The following is a 19,404-nucleotide window of genomic DNA, read 5'->3' on the forward strand; positions in this document are numbered from 1 at the left end:
GGTGATACATACCTGTAATCCCAGTATGTGGGAGGCTGAGACTGGAGGATTGCAGGTTTGAGGCCAGTGTCAGCAACTTAATGAGACGCTGTTCTAAAATAAAAAAGGACTGGAGGTGCAGCTTAGAGTAGAATATCCCTGGGTTCAATCCCCAGTACCAAAAAAAAAAAAAACCCCACAGATATCGTGTGTGTGTGTGTGTGTGTGTGTGTGTGTGTGTGTGTGTGTGTGTGATGCTGGGGGCTGAACCTAGGGTCTCCTGCATGCCTCTATACTGAACTACATTCCCAGCCCTAGACTTCATTTAACTTCCTACTTTCTCTCTGTGAAACCCCAGAGAAATCCCTTGACCCTCATTCTAGGCTTCCAAAGTAAAAAATGAGGTAATGGTATATAGCACTTAATATTTCTTCAATGAACATATTTATATTTACCACAGAGGATGGTTGTCTGGATTTAAATGAGGTACTATAGCAAAGCATTTGATACAGTACACATGCTCAAAAACATTACCCATTACATTATCATTATTATTATTATCACTCCTGGGATAAAGCAGACTATAATCAGAGGAAGGAGGCATGGAAACCACAGAGTTAAATGATGTTCAGACTTACTGAGCTTTTCATTAATAACGTTCAAATTCAGAGCCTTTGAGAAAAGATTTCCTTTTCTACACGACCCGTCATTGTCAGAAGAGCAAAGGAGACCCTGGGCGGAAGACGATGCATGCAATCTGCTCTGTCTTCCAGGAGAAGGATATCCACTCGGGCCTGATAGGCCCCCTCCTGATCTGCCGCAGAGGAACGCTTCATAAGGAGAGCAGCAGACCCACGGACATGAGAGAATTCATCTTGCTTTTCATGGTCTTTGATGAAAAGAAGAGCTGGTACTACGAAAAGTCCAAAAGGTCTTGGAGACCGGAATCTTCCGAAGTACAAAACTCCCACGAGTTCCATGGTATTTCCCTCTGACTTTATCTAATCCCTGAATTGAGTCACACTGGGCCCACTGATTCCTGACCTTGGGTTTTCACAGGACTAGACATGAGATGCTGCCAAGGAGCCGGGAGCTGCCACTTGACAACTGAGAGATCCGATTTTAAAATAAAGAATAAAAAGTAGGGCAGGGGGTGGAGCTCGGAGGTTGAATGCCCCTGGGTTCCATCCCCGGACCCACACACACACACACAAAGAATAAAATATAGGGCTGGGAGTGCAGCTCAGTGATAGTATAACCCTAGGTTCCATCCCCACACTACACACACACACACACACACACACACACACACACACACAAGAAACAGAAATGATTCAAGCAGCTCTAGCCCTCAGTGGCCATCAGGTGGCATCCACAGCGGGTGGCCGATGAGAACAGAGAGGACAGGACACTGGGCAGACCGGCAGTGGGCACGGAGGCAGCAGAGCCTTGCCAAGGGCACACTGGGGATCCATCCAGCAGCTAACCTGAACGCTGGCAGCTGAACTACGGACGGCTTTAGGGAAAGACAGCGTGCTGGATTCGGCAGCAGGGAGACTGGGGGTGGCAGCTGGAAAGCAGGAAAGACTGATGAGCCCGGCCCTCTTCTACCCTCTCTACCGTCGCGGCCGCCTCCTCATGGCGTACTTCTGTTTTGTTTGTTACTGGGGCTTGACCTCAGGGGCAGTCTACCTCCGAGCTGTACCCTCAGGCCTTTTTAATTCTTTATTTTGAAGTAAGATCTTGCAAAGTTGCTGAAGCTGGCCTCGAGCCTGCGATCCTCCTGTCTCAGCCTTCCACGTACTGGGATTACCAGTGAGCACCGCCATGCCTGGCTTATTATACTTTTTACATTTTACTTCTAGGAGAAGTTTAATGCACTTGCTTGTAAAAATGCTTTGAACTTCGGAGAACGTTTAATGCTCTTGCCTGTGAAAATACTTTGAGGTAGAGGTAGGCTAACAATATGACTTATGATCTGCTATAAAATTCCACCCACTAAAGGATCAACTCTACTGACCGCAGAAGATTGTAAAAGTCAAATATTAAAAGACCCTATTGCTGGGCGTGTGATGCATGCCTGTATTCCTAGTACCTGGTGGACTGAGACAGGAGGATGGCAGGCTCCAGGTCAGCCTAAGCAACTTAACAGACTGTTTCAAAATATAAAATAAAATAGGATTCGGGGTGTAGCTTAGAGGTAACTACCCCTAGGTTTAAGTAGTAAACACACACACACACACACACACACACACACACACACACACACACACCCTCTATAATCTAGGGTAGAGTTGATTGGGAGAGAACCATCAGACAGACTCCTAGAAGAGCTCTCCTCTCCCCTCTTTCACTGTCTCCAGCCCCCTTGGTCCAGCGTGTCTGGCCTCAGGTGTAGGACATCCATGCTTTCGGAAACCTCACAGCCTCCATCAGCCTTGCAGAAGTGCCCAGTCTGCAGAATCAGGCAGGTCTGCCTCCTCACTGCGCCCTTTACTTACTGAGTGCCGTCAAGGCACAGCTAGTCTGATTCACTCAGTATAGCTTCAGTCCCGAAAGCACTGTAGCCCAAGTCTCTGTGATTTGATCATCCCTGTGGTGTGGTACTTACCAGGGCGTTCAGTAAGCAGACCGCCTAGCCCCCAGCTCACGCCTCGCCTTCGCAGCGCAGTAGATAAGTGAACTAGAGAATAAATGTGGGAAACCTGTCACTCGGCCCATCTTTCCACCGACCACTGACTGTGCTGAGAATCTTGAATCCTCACCCCACATCCTGATGCAACCGGTGAGCAATGCTGACCTCATAGCACTCATGCCTTTCAGTCTGGTGAAATCTATTTCTTAAACAGAAACTAAAACGAGGAGGTGAGGGCTGGCATTACCAGTATGTAGGTAGGTGTCCACATACCTGGTGTGTGTGTGTGTGTGTGTGTGTGTGTGTGTGTGTGTGTGTGTTTCCCTGGGGATAGAACCCAGATGCGTTCTGCCTCTGAGCTACACTGCCAGGCCTGTTTTGTTTTTTATTTTTGAGACCGGATCTCACTAAGTTGCCAAAGGTCTCGCTAAGTTGCTGCGGCTAGCCTTGAGCCTTCCAGCCTCCCACGTACACACTGGGATTTCAGACGTGTGCCTGATAAAGCTTACCTGATAAGCCCACCTGGGAAAATTTGAAGGGTAGAGAAATGACCTCAGCTCCTACCCCTTCCCAAACTCCACAGCAATTCCTTTAACTTAGAAGAAAACGAAAGAAGCTTCCTTCACATCTGTTCTAGCTAGATGCTTGGTAACCTATTCATCATTAAATTTTTGTGTTATATTTATAAGGTGATCAAGTTTGCCCACTCCTTTACAAAACAAAATAAAACATACCTCGCAAAGGGGAAAGTAGATCCAGCCTGAGACCTTAGGCATCTCTGCTGAGAAGGGGGAGAGGAGCTCTCCGAGGAAAGGGGAAAAACATCGTGCTGGGTGAGCATGCCAAAGACAAACTCCAGCTTCCTGGTCTGGCCTGGCACTGTCTCTGGCTTTCGGAGGCCTTGGGGTGGCTTGATGAATGTCCCCTTACTCACTGGGCCCCTGGAGTTTGCATCACCTGCCCACGTTAACCCTCGCCTCTCTGGAGCAAAGGAACATAGACACTATTAAGGCGGGCACACAGGCAGCAGGGAGCAGGGGAGGGGCGATAGCTGGGCAAGGGCAATGAGCTGCATAGAAGGGGCGCTCATCGCACTTCTGGAGATGGGAGTGGGGCATGAGGAGCAGGAGGGGCTGCTCCAGCCTCTCGCTGGTATCAGGGCATGCGGGAGGGCCCTTTCTATGCCAGGGTGAGCCTGAGAATGCGGAGCGATGAGGAAGAGAAAGAGGGGTGGTGAGCAAGTGGACCGCCACACATTTGCCTGCCAGCCTCTTCCTGATGTATGCAGGTTTTGAGTGATTGCAACTCTCTGTCCTTTCAGCCATTAATGGGATGATCTACAACCTGCCTGGCCTGAGAATGTACGAGCAAGAGTATGTGCGGTTACACCTGCTGAACATGGGCAGCTCCCGGGACATTCACGTGGTCCACTTTCACGGCCAGACCTTGCTAGAACACGGCACTCAGCGGCACCAGCTAGGGGTCTGGCCCCTTCTGCCTGGTAAAGATCTGAGCATGGAAGAGCTTTCTTCCCTTAGCATCTGTAACTCGCCTTCATTCTCCCCTCGTGCATCTACTCCCTACGGGGCCAGATCACGGGATTCGACATAAATTCTGGGTAAATCCACATACAAAAGATGTCAGTGGTGTACGAGAATGTCCGCTGATGTATGAAGTCTATGAAGCACCTCACGGGCTGAGCGTGTCACACGGACCTGGTCTCTGGCACGTAACAAAATGAACCCAGAGGGTTCAGGCCAATGAGGCGTTATCTGTTGGGAGGGAGGTTAGAAACTTACTAGGGTTTCTGGATTCTTCAATTCTGGGCTCTGATGCCCTGACTATTTGGGGTAAGTGATTCCAAGAATTATAAGCTTGAATTGCCTGGCACAGGAGGCTGTTTAGAGAGAAAGGAAGTGTTTTGTTTTGTCTTACTAACTGTAACAGCTGAAGGTCAACAAAGGTATTTAGAGCTTTCCATGTGCAGAACAGGGATAAACATACGTCTAAACAAACTGGACTCATCAGAAAGGACTCGAATGCGCTGGGCACGAGGACACCAGGAAGTTGTTGGTAGGTGTATCCGTTGGTGTCGCAGGTGTGTAAACAGAGTGCAAGTGTAAGAGGCCACTGATTCACAAACTTTATAATAAAAACCCGGGGAAATGGTTAAAAATGGTTAAAATGCAGACAGTAGAAGTGGAGACGTTGCCCTCAGAGAGGTCAATAATGCAGAATTCCCAAGTAGCCTCCCTTCCACAACGGCTGTGTAAGGAGCTAATGGAAAATGATTCCTGACAGGCCTCGGCAAGGTTGTTATTCGGCACTGAGGTCCAGACCAGGCTTGAAGGGGAGAAGGGGCTCTTGTCTTTCACAGGTCAGTGACTTCCCGATAACTCTGGAAATAGGTGCTCTATTAAGATCAGAGGCAAAAAGCACTAAATCGAACTGACCCCATACTTTGCACTAAGTATTAGCAGATCAGTCGTCCCACGAGGTAGACTGAGAGGCTGGGGTTGGCAGCCCCGTCTCCATCTCCAGGCCCTAGTGTCTGACTCCAGGGAGGAAACCTGGAGACCTTGTGCACTGTTTTGGAGGAGGATGACCATCTGCTAGGATATGCCTTCGGGATCTGGAGACCAGCCACAAATTATAGTCACAGACTCTAAATACAGTGTGAAGTGGCCACAGGTGATATTAGATGCCAGAATGAAAAATCAGAGGTGTTATAAATTTCATTCTTTCAATGAATTTCTGAAACACTCTATGTAAAGATCCAAATATGTACGCTTTCGAGAAAACTTGAAAATGTGAGGAAAGCATGCTTTATTTTGATATATTTTACATGATAAAGAAGAGAAAGGGGAGATGAAAAGAGAAGAAGAAAACATGTACAACATTTTTGAGGCCCATGGGGAATCATTCAAGAGTCACTTTGATATTAGGCCTGTGTACCTCTGTTGTGTATTAATTGGTTTGTAGCATTGTATAAGATGAATGAAAGTTCTCTCTAGTGTGGGGTGGTAGAGATTTATTTGTTCATTTCGATAAATCTTAGAATCTGTGTTGTTGTTGTTATTGTAGTAGTTGTTGTTTTGCTTTTATCAGTTGTAACTTTAGTGTTGCCTAAACAGAAATGAACTCTTAAGTACTAAAGCCTCGTGTGATGCAGGGATTCTAGGATTCTTGGAAAGCCATCAACCACAATATTAACTTGTTAATCTTCGAGGATGTAACCGTGTCCTTATAACTGTCTATTTTAGGTTCATTTAAAACTCTTGAAATGAAAGCATCAAAACCTGGCTGGTGGCTCCTAGACACTGAAGTTGGAGAAAACCAGAAAGCCGGGATGCAAACGCCTTTCCTCGTCTTAGACAGAGGTATCACCCAGGAGCCATGCGCCGGTGACAAGCAGGAGAATGCCTGGCCCCAGACTGTCACCGTTTATAGGACTCTGATGTGACAAAGACATCATTTGTAGCCATAGTTGCTTTTATTCCAGCCCCTGGTCTGATGGTACTGAAAATTTAAAAGCAAGTCATCTAGAAAACTTAACCCCAAGTGGCCCAGACCAAAATCATTCCTCTTAATTGGGGAACCAGAGGAAGTGGTCCTTCTGCATGATAGTGATCCATGGAAGAGTACATAAAAATTCTCCAGTTTGCTAGAGGAGAGGAGGAAAAGGTAACAGGAATTCAGAAATGGCTGGAATGGTCACTGATCTTGGCACTTCAGTATTTAAGAAACATAGTTTCCATCTTTCTATGCATCCATGCAACCATCCATCAGACCTTTACTAAGCGCCGGTTGAGTACCAAACACTGTGCCAACATTCAGGTGGCACCATGGCTGATATTCCCTTCCTTAATCATGATGAAAATAGCCTATAACTTTTGAGAACACAGTCTTATGAGGAACAGTATACTTAATGTTGTAAAATATCTTATTTTAGGATCCAAGGAGAGGGAGAGCAGTTTAAAATCCTGTTGCATATCAGGATTTCAGTGCTTCCTCTAGGGTGTCCCTATCTCCATTAAAATACACAGCTTGCTAGTGCACTTGCCATTTTATAATGAGACTTATTTAAAGCAGTGCCACAGAAAGGAGATGAAAATGCCTAATGATTGACCCATCAGAGATATCATCTCTAGTGGAGGAGCTTTACCTTTGTTATATGTGTTTTTTAAGCAAAATAGTATTCATTTCTTTTTTTTTTTTTCATAGACTGTAAGATGCCAATGGGACTGAGCACTGGTGTCATATCTGATTCACAGATCAAGGCTTCTGAGTATCTGAGTAAGTAGTAGCCTCAGTGCCTATAAAGGACCACCCCTGAATTGTGCAGCATACAGCTGTGAGACCATGTGGGATGACACTGTCCGATGTCTCTGTCCCTCCTCTAGACTTTTCTCTACCAGAACAGAATGAGACAGCTCTGTTTGGAGTGCTCATCGGGTGGTGGAGGGAGTCCAATAACAGGAGCTAAAACCTGTTAGTAGCCTCCTATCTAGCATATGAGGTTCCCAAAGAGGGTTCTCTAGTGCAAACCAAGAGCTAGGCATCATGGTATCTCTACATATGCAGTCTAATCTTTCTGCAGGGATTGGCAGGAAGTAGCTAGTTTACTCTTATGACCACGCACCCATTACCAAAGCTCTCTCCACTCATATGTCGGGGCTTGATCACACAGATATGATTTCAGCCAGATTCAGGGTCTTGTTAGCCAGAAGTTATAGTCCCACTGATCAGGTCACTTGCCTATGCCAGCCATTCAACTATTCAAGAAACTGTATTGATCATCCACTCTACGTCAGGAACTCCTCCTAAATTTCCTTGCTCTGCTCAAATACCTTGCAAAATTCAGAGGCCATGGTCAAAAGGAGACAAAGCCTACCACACACTCTTCAAATATCTTCCCATCAGGCGGGCACATGCAACCGCAGCCACATAAACAGATTGAGAAGAGGCAAGCATGGCCTGTGTGCAGAAAAGGGTGGGTGTTGGTTGACAGCTAACCAAATGCAGACCTGGAGCCAAGATCTCGTCATCGAGGCCCGGCTAGGGCAACTGCCTTGTTTCCTAACTAGAACGGGCCCTCAGCGGATCTGCTTTCCCACTGGAACTCACTTGAGAAATTGCTAATTGTCTGCTTTTTCAAAAATTCAGAATACGTTTTCTTTTCTCTCATGAAATTTAGGTTATTGGGAGCCCAAATTAGCAAGATTAAACAATGGTGGATCATATAATGCTTGGAGTATAGAAAAAATTAGAACAGAACTTGCCCTTAAACCTTGGATCCAGGTGTGTATTATTAATAAACCTTATAGCATTTACTGCTAGTGTAATAACAGGACATATTTAGTCATTTCTCCTTATTGTTCTTGCAGTGGGATTGGGGGAAATAGCAATTACTAGGTGCTAGGCACCATTCTTAGTCCTTTACATATTTCAAGATCAACCCTCTGACAATAGTTCTAATGATATCTCATTTCATAGATGAAAAACCAAAGCACAGAGATGTTAGTTAATTTCCCAGAGTAACAACACACAACTAGTCAGTGCTGAGCTGGATTGAAGTCCAGGTATTGCCTGCTCAGATGTGGACTTACATTTTATGAGTTTGCTAAGATCGTAAGTGTGCCACCCTAGCTACAAAAGAATGTGACGGTACAGTGAGTTAAGGCTGTGTGTGACCCATTGACAAAGACATCTGCTTACTGGTTTTCCCATCCCAATCCATAGGTGGACATGCAAAAGGAAGTTGTCATTACAGGGATTCAGACCCAGGGGGCCAAACATTACCTGAAGTCCTGCTATGTTACTGAGTTCCAGGTGGCTTACAGTTCTGACCAAACCCACTGGCAGATCTTCAAAGGAAACAGCACACGGAATGTGATGGTCTGTGCACCTGCTCCTGTCTGACTCTCAGGGCTTGTTTCAGGGTTACTATCACCAGATCCTTCTTTAAAAGCCTTTCTGGGTATCATAAATGTGAATGGCTTTCTAAGGGTGTTAGAGAGGAAAATGGCACCATGATAGCCTGTGCATTATGAATTAAAAGGATAAGAAGAGCTACCAGAATTTCAAAATCCCAAAACTTGAAAAAAGGACTTTATCATCAAACAAAACACCCAGATGCAACAGATTGGCAGATGGTGTTCAGCAGAGTAGAATATCCGGTGATATCACTCAAGGGGCTCGCACTAGAAATTGGCCACTGAGAGCTTTTATTTTAATATATATTTTATCTTGCTCTTACTCATGTGCTGGGCCAGTGACGCTCTGAGGCATTTGACCCTCAGATTTATTTGAGAGCTGTAACTGAGAAATGGCATCTCCCTACTGGCTTTTCCATGAGCTCCCCCAGGATCCCTGACTCTTGCCCTCCTTCCTAAATCCCTTCTGCAAAAAGCGCTACCACGATGCAGGGAATCTGTCTGCCATCATGACACCAATAACCTTGAGTCTGTTTCAATTCATATTTTATGTAAATATTTACTATTTTCCTACATTATCATTTAGCTATTTATTTATTTATTTATTTATTTATTTATTTATTTATTTATTTATTTATTTGGTACTGAGGTTCCTGGAAGCCCTTCTACCTTCTACAGGTATGCACCGCCACGCCCGGCTAGCTATTTCTTTTTTAAAAAAAACACATTCGTGGGTGCGTTATAGTCTCCCGTCACAAGACGATGCGAGTGACAGGGATGGGCAAGCACACGGCTTGGTGGGCCCCCGTCCCCTCCCGCTCCCCACCTTCTCCAGGTAGGATGCTGAGATTGGCATTGGCGTTCTCACATGTCTGTTAGTGGGAGTGTTTCATTAATCCTCTCTCTCCCCACCCTCCACCCAACCTCTCTCAGACCACCCCTCACTCCACTGGGGTTTCTCCTTCGTGACCCAAGTTGCTTGCATTTCTATTGCTCCCCATCTTTTGCGTATGAGAGAAAACACATGACTCTTCACTTTCTGTGACTGGATAAGCTCCCCTATCACAGTCCTCTGGGCCCACCCATTTTTCTACAAGTGACATTTTCTAATAATAAATTATTTGTGATATACCTTGTATTAGATGAGGAACATCTTGCTGATTAGCACTGAATAAACGCAGACTGAAGCTGAGCCCATAGCTTAAAAATGTTTCCACTGACCTTCATGAAGGATATTGCTATGTAGTGTTTTTTGTACTGCTTTTTTTTATTTCACAGTAATACTGGCCTCATAGAAGAAATGGACTAGCATGCAAAGAGATTTCTATGCTTGGCATTAATTATTTAAACATTTGGTAGAAATCACCAGCAAAACTGTCTGACCTGGGGATTTCTTTGGGGGGATTTTTTTTTATGGTGCTGGGAATGGAACCCTTCTACCTCTAGGCTACACTCCCCAGATCTATTTTTTATATTTTATTTGGAAACAGAGCCTCTCTCTCTCTCTCTCTCTCTCTCTCTCTCTCTCTCTCTCTCTCTCTCTCTCTCTCTCTCTTTGGTGGTGCTGGAGTTCCTGGAAACCCTTCTACCTCCGGGCTACACTCTCAGACCTATTTTATATGGAAACAGGGTCTCTCTCTCTCTCTCCTCTCTTCTCTTCTCTTCTCTTCTCTTCTCTTCTCTTCTCTCTCTCTCTCTCTCTCTCTCTGGTGGTACTGGGGTTCCTGGAAACCCTTCTACCTCCAGGCTACACTCTCAGACCTATTTTATATTTTTATTTGGAAACAGGGTCTCTTAAAAAAAAAAGCGAGGCTGGCTTTGAACCTGTACGATCTTCCTGTCTCCGCCTCCCAAACACGGGGATTACAAGCGTAAGCCACCATGCCCGGCTCTTTTGGGGGAATTTTAACATTAAAAATTCAATTTTGCTAATAGTTATAGGGATACTCAAAATATCTATTTCAAATTTGGTGAGTTGTGATGCGTTTTAGTAAATCTAGTCATGTGTGTGTGATTTGCACCATCTACCCCCTCATGATGTCTGCCGACCTTTAGTGACATTCTTGCTTCATCTTTGATATTGTCATTTAATTCTTCTCCTTTAACCTTGTCATGCTTGCTACAGAGTTGTCCATTTATTTTTATCTTTTTCAGGGACAAGCTCTTCCATTGATTTCTCTGTTTTTGATCTTACTGAGAGCTGCTCTTATCTTGTTTTAGTTGGCATTTCACTACACTGTTTCATCAGGGAATGGAAACCTGGTTTCTGCCCTGCAGAGGTCAAAGTCCAGGCTTCCCACCTGGCTTCCAAGGATACTTTGGGGAGATTGCCCCCTTTTGCTGCAAGAACAAGAGCTCACTAGGGGCTAGAGGATGGCAGTTCTGGGTTCCTACTTTCACCTCCTCTGACCCAGCCCCGAGGAAGATGTTGGGAACACCTCTTCATTCTCAAGAGGCTGAAAGTCTGGGTTTCTTATTCATTCTTGTCTGTTGTGAGTGGGTCGGAGGCACAGTATTTGTCTGTGGTGTTGGCTTGGGTAAAGCAGTTACTGTCTGAAAGTTTTTGCCAGGCTGCCTTTTCCTGATACTATACCTAGAAAAAGCAGACTTTTGCGAGGCATTTTTCTTCTGAACCCGTTGGTGAAGAACCTGAAGTTCTTCTGAACTCCAGGTTGCAGGAGTCTTCATCTCCAGGACTGGGATAAATGAGGCAAAAAAACCTTTTTTTTTTCTTTCAGAAAACCCACCACCACATTGTTCCTTGGGTCCTGAGCACCCATATCTGTCTACTTTTTCTCTCCAAATTTCAGAGTCCTCTTCTGCTTCTTTTACTTATAATACCCAGAATTTTTATTTGCATTTAGCAGGAGGAATAGAATAATGTATGTCCACACCATCTTCCTGAAAGTGGAAACATCCTCAGTTATTTTTGAAGACCAAATTAATTTGAAAGATTCAGGCCCCATGAAAACTTAATATTATGATATTAAGATAAATCAAATTTTTATTATAAAATCACTTAATACAGAATGGTCATGTAACTAAGCTTTCTTCTTTTCTTCTAGTATTTCAATGGCAATTCAGATGCTTCTACAATTAAAGAAAATCAGTTTGACCCACCTATTGTGGCTAGATATGTTAGGATTTCGCCCACAAGATCCTATAATAGGCCCACCCTTCGAATGGAGCTGCGCGGTTGTGAGGTGAACGGTAAGGCACAAAGGCATATTATCTTCTCCCTGACACGCTGAGACTCAAGACTTGGGGTGTTGGAGGGACTACATAGAATTCTTAGATCTCTTCAATGACTTCGGCTCCCAGAAACACAGGCTCCACGCCCATGAAGTGTCAGTATGATCTAGACTGAGAATGGTTCCACCAGCCAGAGGGCAGCATCACCTCTCTGAACAAAGCCCAGAAGATATGGGCACTGCCACGACCCTCCAAGGCCGGGTCCTAGGTTGGAATTACCTCTGTCAGCCATGCTCAGCAAGAACTACTTGAGATTCAAGCTAGGCTTGGCTCTTCCAAAGTCTTCCTGCTTACCCAGGCATCTTTTGTGTAATGGGCAACATTGCTGGCCCATCTTACTGTTCAATTAATGTTTCTGAAATCTGAATCTACTTTCTAGCTATTGAAAACCATGACTGTGTACTCTGCATTCTTTATTCTACCCTTTGTGAGATGCTATTTTTGAGGGGATGTACTGTGACTAATGGTAGATAAAATTATGTTCTATTTTTGCTAGTTATCACTTTAAGTAAATGTCTGGATGTTGTACTGGGAAGAGCAAAGTGCCATTGATGAAGAACAATCAGCCAGGCTTACTCACTAGCTGTGTTTCCTACACTAACAGATCGACCTTGCTGCCTAGGACGTTCAGATTGTGCCTTGGCAAGATTCCAAAGGGTGCATCAGATGAGTCACAAAATACTTGAAAAGGAAAATATTAAATGGTGGCTACCAGGGGTCCACTATTTCTTTGTGCCTTTTATTAGAAGAAACAGCACGTTTTGTTTTATTGCATAGGGACATCTATAAATTAACATCGGGACATGCTGAGAAATGCATCATTCGGCAGTCCTGTCATTGTGCAAACATCACGGAGTGCACTTACACAAAACCAGGTGGTTCAGGCCAGTCACTTGGTGTGGCCTCTTGATGTGACCCAGAGAAGCGGTAAAGGAGATGTGTGAGGCTCCCGCCAATACAACACGACACGCTCTTTACAGTAAACATTCTAACATTCTTCACAAATTGGAGTAAATCTTTTTTTTTTTTTTTGGTGGGTCTGGAGATTGAACCCAGGGGCATTCTACCTCTACACCCCTGCCCTATTTTTTATTCTTTATTTTGAAACAGGGTCTCACTAAGTTACGGAGGACCTCACTAAGTAGCTGAGTCCGCGATCCTCCGGTCTCAGCCTCCCAAATGCTGGGATTACAAGCGTGTGCCACCATGCCCAGCAGAGTAAATCTTAAAATGGTTATTATGTAAGTACACACACCAGTGACATCGTTCTTTGTTGTCAAGTATCAAGTACCATACATAGTTATCTGCCTTGTACTTTATTCTGTGGCAATAGGGATTGAATCCAGAGACATTATACCTCCAAACTATACCCCCAGCCCTATTTTATTTTTATTTGAGAAGAGGCTCTTGCTAGTTTGATGAGAGTCTCACGACTTGCTGAGTCTGTCCTTGAATCTGCACTCCTTCTGTCTCAGCCTTCCAAGTACTAGGATCAGAAGTGCATGCACATCACCACACCCGGCTTGCCTCGTACTTTTTTTTTTTTTTTTTTTTTGCGGGTCTGGGGATGGAACCCAGGGGCATTCGAACTCCTAGCTATACCCCCTGCCCTATTTTTTATTCTTTATTTTGAAACAGAGTCTCACTGAGTTGCAGAGGGCCTCACTAAGTACCTGAGGCTGTCTGTGAACCGCATTCCTCTGGTCTCAGCCTCCCGAATGCTGGGATGACAAGTGTGCACCACCACGCCCGGCTTGCCTCGTACTTTTATATGAGCAGCAGTGCAGTAGGTTTATTTACACCAGTGACCCCATAGACACGTGAATTATGGCTGCCTTATGACATTATGGCAGCTGTCGCATTGCCAGGTAATAGGAAATTTTCAGCTCCATTATAGTCTAATAGGGCCACTATTGCATTGCATTCATTTATTAACTGAAGTGTAGTGATGTGGTACATGACTACATGTGGCTGACTGTACACGAATGTAGGTACACCCTAAAGCAAGGGCTGAGTGCTCCATCCTCTGCAGAAGGCTGAGTTTAAGTAGTTAGCACATGGCCTAAGCCATCATACTCTGTTAGCTTAGACTCCATTTCTGAACTTTTCAGTAGTGTAGTTAGGCGAGTTACTGCTTCTTGCTGTATTTTCATCTTCTCATTTGTAAAATGGAGATAGTTATGAGCATTAACTACCGCATGCAAAGCCCTGGAGCAGTGCTGAGTACGTGGATTCTACAAATGTCCACTCAGTGCTGCCATTGCCGGCTTTGTTCTCACCCGGCAGCAATCTTATTTCTTGTCTCCTCCGCAGGGCAAAAGCCATGCAGGCGCTATTCGCAGCTATGTGAGTAACCGCGTCGCTTTTGTCTTGACAGGATGCTCCACACCACTGGGTCTGGAAAGTGGACAGATAGAAAACAGGCAGATCACAGCTTCCTCGTTCAAGAAGTCTTGGTGGGGAGATTACTGGGAGCCTTCCCGTGCCCGTCTCAACGCCCAGGGTCGTGTGAATGCCTGGCAAGCCAAGGTGGTGTAGACCTTCCCGATGGGGTCCCCCTCCCCAGGACTTGGTGGGACGGGGAGCAAGAGCGTCACCACCTATTGCTGAAGATTGAAATCCCAGGACTGAGAAGCTAGGCTGTCTGCCATAGCCACAGCCACGCGTTAGCTCTAACTCTGGTTCAGGAAAAGCCATATATCACCCCCATGGATCTAGCTCTTACTTAAGCCAGAAAAAGACAATATTTTTTTAGCAGAGAGCCAAATAGAAAATATTTTGACTTGGTGGACCAGACATTCTCTGTCATAACCACGTGACTCTGCCATCCTAGCAGGCAGCCAAACACGCACAGCATGGAAACTCAGGAGCATTTGTTTAAACTCAGTAGTCTGCCAATTCCTGATTTATACCCCTCACCATTAGTGATAAGCCAATGATTTAGGTTTACAACATGTCCCTTACTTTTTCTTCACAATTTAGCGACATTTTTCATTCTCTTAAGAGTGACATTGAGCTGGGCGTGGTGGCGCACGCTTGTAATCCCAGCACTTGAGAGGTTGAGACGGGAGGATCGCACAGGTTTGAAGCCAGCCTCAGCTACTGAGGCTCTCAGCAACTTAGTGAGACCCTGTTTCCAAATAAATTATATAAAAAAAAATAGGGCTGGGGGTATAGCCTGGAGGTAAAAAGCCCCTGGGTTCCACCCCGTAATACCACACACACACACACACACACACACACACACACACACACACAAATAAAAAACATTTAAAACAGTGACATTGACACGTTTTTCCATTTCAATTTTTATCTATTTTATTGGTTATCTGTAGTCTCACATCATAATGCAGTTCAGAGTAACAGGCATACACGCACAGCACTTGGTGGGCTTCCCCATGCATGGTATTGAGATTGGCGCTGTTCTCACATATGTATACAATGTCAATGGAAGTGACTTCTTCATTAGTTCTCCCTGCCCCGCTCCCCCACCTGGGACCTCTCCATTGCTCCACTGGAGTTTCTCCTCCCTTTCCTGAACTCCTTCCTGTATCCCCGTTACGCCTTAGCTTCTGCTTTTGAGGGGAAACTAAGGACCCTTCACTTTTTAAACTGGCTAATCTCACTTAACATGTTCTCCAGGACCATCCATTTTACTGGCAAAGGACACAATTTTGTTTTTCTTTAATCCTGAGTAGAATTCCACTGTGTGTATATCCCATACTTTTGTTTGTGACATTCCTTAAGACAACTGGAGGTATGGTTACAAAACCAGGATTATAAATTAGTGACCCAAATTAAACACCCATCTTCAAGAGAGTTATATTGCCTCTGAAAATAACTCATTGAATAATTCGGGTGATGTAATTTTAAGAGAACTGTTAAAGGTTGACTTACTTTTATTTCATTCTTCAACTGCCTAAGGATATGGAATGGCATTTGTAACTTTAAAATCCCTTCAGTCGATTAATTACAAATTCCCTACTTAGTATCCTCCGATCTTGCTCCCTGAAAATGCCTACCGTCCACTTTCCTGGGCTCTGTAAAATTCTAGTTCCTGCCTTCACTTTAGGCCACTAGAAAGTAAAGTCCATTTGTGGTGCTGGTAGACCCCACTCATAATCTCAGGAGCCACTGCCTGTTCCTTGAAATTCATTCTGGCCCATCATGGAACCACAGGCTGCTCCGGTGGCACGGGAGTTACCAAGCATCTTCTCTGGACCTTTCCTTTTAAGTCAAAATGCACATGACATAAAGCCATATTATCTCAGTTTGTTGGTAGGATCCGATCGGAATCTTTTCTCCCAGTAAATAGGCCAGTGCTACTTCCTGCATTTGAAGCAGCTCAGTACCTCCCTTGGTAACTTGCAGGGAGGAAAACAGGAAACTCTAGATACAGAGAGGAGGATGCGTGGCCTTGCTGAGTTGCCAGGCTTTGCAATGAACTCTTGCCATCCTCCTGCTTCTGCCTCCTGAGTAGCAGGATCACAAGCCTGTGCCACGATGTTTGGCTCCTTAGAGCAGTTAAATGAACTTGGTTAGAGAAATACAAATAGGCCAGGCATGGTGGCACACGCTTGTAATCTCCGCATTTGGGAGGCTGAGACTGGAGGATCTCAGTTTGCAGACAGTCTCAGCTACTTATGAGGCCCTTCGCAACTCAGTGAGACTCTGTTTCAAAATAAAGAATAGCCGGGGGTGGTGGCGCATGCTTGTAATCCCCGCGCTTGGGAGGCTGAGACAGGAGGATCGCGCAGGTTCAAAGCCAGCCTCAGCTACTTAGTTAGGCTCTCAGCAACTTAGTGAGACCCTGTTTCCAAATAAAATATAAAAAAGGTCTGGGAGTATAGCCCGGAGGTAGAAAGCCTCTGGGTCCCACCCCCAGTACCACCAAAAAAAAAAAAAAAGAATAAAAAATAGGGCTGGGGGTGTAGCTCAGAGGTAGAATGCCCCTGGGTTCCATCTCCAGTACCACACACACACAAAGGAAATACAAATAATTTAGCATTTTAAAATGTTCTCAAGTAAAATGCATTCACTCAGTCACTCAACAAGTATTCACTGACCGCCAGGTGTCCACCTGCATGCCTCGCATCGGCCTTGGATGTCAGGAAGCAAAGCTAAATAAGCCCCTGGCTTCAACCAGTAAGAAGTACAAACAATAACAAATAATTAGTATACATATGTGATTTGTGAAATACAGCTCCAGAAATTCAGATGCATGTTGTGGCAACAAACAAGAACAGGGAAGGCTTCTAGAAGACAGTACACATGTGAAATTATCAGTGCCGATCAGAATGTCATGTATGGAGAAGGGGAGGCGCGGGGGGAGCTGGGAGCTCAGCAAGGGCTGTGGGTGTGTGTGTCCCTACCACTCTGAGCTGTATTATAATGTGAGACGACAATGTACCAGTAAAAGTATATAAAAATAAAATAAAGTAAAATAGAGTGAATTCTAAGGGGCAAGATAGTAAAGAAATCCTTTGGAGCTCTGTATTTCTGAATATCTTGATCTAAAAAAAAAAAAAAAACAAGCAAAGGTTTTAACCTCTTCCTCATCCGTGTGTTTTTGATCACTCTTCTAGGCAAACAACAACCAGCAGTGGTTACAAATTGATCTGCTCAAAGTCAAGAAGATCACCGCAATTGTGACACAGGGCTGCAAGTCTCTGTCCTCGGAGATGTACGTGAAGACCTACACCGTCCACTACAGCGACCTGGGCGTGGAGTGGAAGCCTTACCGGCAGAAGTCTGCCATGGTGGACAAGGTACGAGCTGGCGGCGTGGCGAGGAGCAAGCGGTTCTCGGCACCCTGACTAGAGGGATGAGTACCTTCCACGTGACAAATGCACCCTGACACGTACCAGCGACCAGTCTAACTCCTAGTTCTGCCGGCGTCTGGTCTCGGCACAGGGCCCATGAACATCGCCCTTCCTGACTGAGTCGCCTCTGGAACGGTGGGATGACCTGCCAGGGATGGTGTGAGGCCTCCTCAGCTCTGACTGGGAAAGATGGTGAAGGCATCCAGAAAACCTCCCGCTGTGGGATAATTCCATATCTACGCTTGCCTGGAAAACACTTGCTATTCAAATGCCCAAGGCCATAGCCTTCGTGCCCGGCCCTACTGTTAGGAAGCAGAAAGCAACTGGCGTCCTTTCTGATGGAGGGACCAGCTTTCTGTACTAGAACCCGCCAAGATGACCTACTCCATGTATTCCTGAAGTCCACTACCTCCTACTAAGTGCCTTAAAAACGCTACCCGAGGCAAAACCAGAGAGATGTACCTCTCATTCCAGGAATGGGGGTTGGTCTCAAGCCAGTAGAAGCAACAGAGGAGAAGGGAGCCTGGACTCCTGAACCCTTACCTCATGCTCAGCACTTATGGTCCATGGGTCTGTGACCATTTCTCACTTCTCAACCCCCTGGCTGTCTCTTAAACCCTGTGTGTCACTAGAGCAGGGTGTCCTCCCACAAGAGAGAGCACCACTGCCATAAACAGCCCCTCAGCTTCTGTACTGGGGGTGTGCGTGTATAAATCTTGGCAAACTTGCTGAGGATGACAAACATTAATTAATTAATTAATTAATAAGAGTTTAGTTAAGGATATAGCGCATACACCAGAAAAGACATGTAGACAAAGATGCACGGTCATATTTTATTTTAAATGTTAGTAACAGCTCAGATTTTTTAGTGCCCACTACCTGACATTTACTGGGCACCTGTCATACGCCTGCATACATTTTAAAATCTTTATGACTTTTATGAGGAAAAATCTTATGATCCCTTTTTTGCCAGTGAGGAAATGGAGACTTGGGGGAAATAACTAAATTTTTCAAAGTCACGTAGCTACAAAGGGGCTAAGAACAGAGTTGGTTTTGCCACTGCTCCCCAGGGCCCTGACACATTTATTTTTTCTCAATTTGATTCAAATCGTTAGTGAAATGAAAAGTTCCTGAAGGGTCTGTCTGGCTTGTGATTTTATTAACTGATCGAGGGCCACCTCTGCCATAGTGTTGCGTGAGGCCCTCAATTTTAGCAAAAAAAAAAAAAAAGAGTTATCTATGAGATTTATATACCCCTTATTCCAATGTTTAAAGATTTTCCTCTTATTTTCTTTCAGGTTTTTGAAGGAAATACTAACATTAACGGACATGTGAAGAATTTCTTTAACCCACCAATCATTTCCAGGTTTATCCGCATCATTCCCAAAACATGGAATCAAAGTATCGCACTTCGCCTGGAGCTGTTCGGCTGTGATGTTTACTAGACGTGAATATTCAGAAAAGCAGAGGAGATGCTTTAAGATTTCAAACCCGTCAAAGTGGGCAATATATTTGATAGCTATTTTAAATATTAACAATTTTCCACTATTTGTCTTTTTTTCTACTATAGAATAAAATTGTATATTAAGAAACTTTTATAATGTAACTCATGCCATGAAGTGAGATGGTGGCTATTATTTTTCTATGAATATGAATATAGATGGGAAAATATTAAGAACCAACAAGAAAATGACTTATCTTTCACAGTGATTAAAAATACCATAAAATAATATTCATGTAGTTAATATCCTTCATTATAGCTCTTTAAAACCCTATTTAA

At 44.6% G+C, this 19,404-nt stretch overlaps 1 protein-coding gene across 1 annotated transcript in view; it reads left to right on the forward strand.

Annotated features, from left to right (window-relative positions):
- F5 (coagulation factor V) overlaps positions 1-19,069 on the forward strand; it is a gene marked incomplete at both ends in the record, with an annotated part of 58,940 nt that extends 39,871 nt beyond the window's left edge. Inside the window, 10 exons of the mRNA XM_080698795.1 lie at positions 753-960; positions 3,936-4,115; positions 5,878-5,994; positions 6,839-6,910; positions 7,812-7,915; positions 8,357-8,512; positions 11,616-11,760; positions 14,180-14,331; positions 17,388-17,570; positions 18,923-19,069. Of these exons, the coding sequence (XP_080554921.1) occupies positions 753-960; positions 3,936-4,115; positions 5,878-5,994; positions 6,839-6,910; positions 7,812-7,915; positions 8,357-8,512; positions 11,616-11,760; positions 14,180-14,331; positions 17,388-17,570; positions 18,923-19,069 (1,464 nt within the window). The remainder of the gene's footprint in view (positions 1-752; positions 961-3,935; positions 4,116-5,877; positions 5,995-6,838; positions 6,911-7,811; positions 7,916-8,356; positions 8,513-11,615; positions 11,761-14,179; positions 14,332-17,387; positions 17,571-18,922) is intronic.
- Positions 19,070-19,404: the final 335 nt, after the last annotated feature.

Source organism: Muscardinus avellanarius (genome assembly GCF_963383645.1).
Source record: "Muscardinus avellanarius genome assembly, chromosome: 7".
Taxonomy (NCBI): domain Eukaryota; kingdom Metazoa; phylum Chordata; class Mammalia; order Rodentia; family Gliridae; genus Muscardinus; species Muscardinus avellanarius.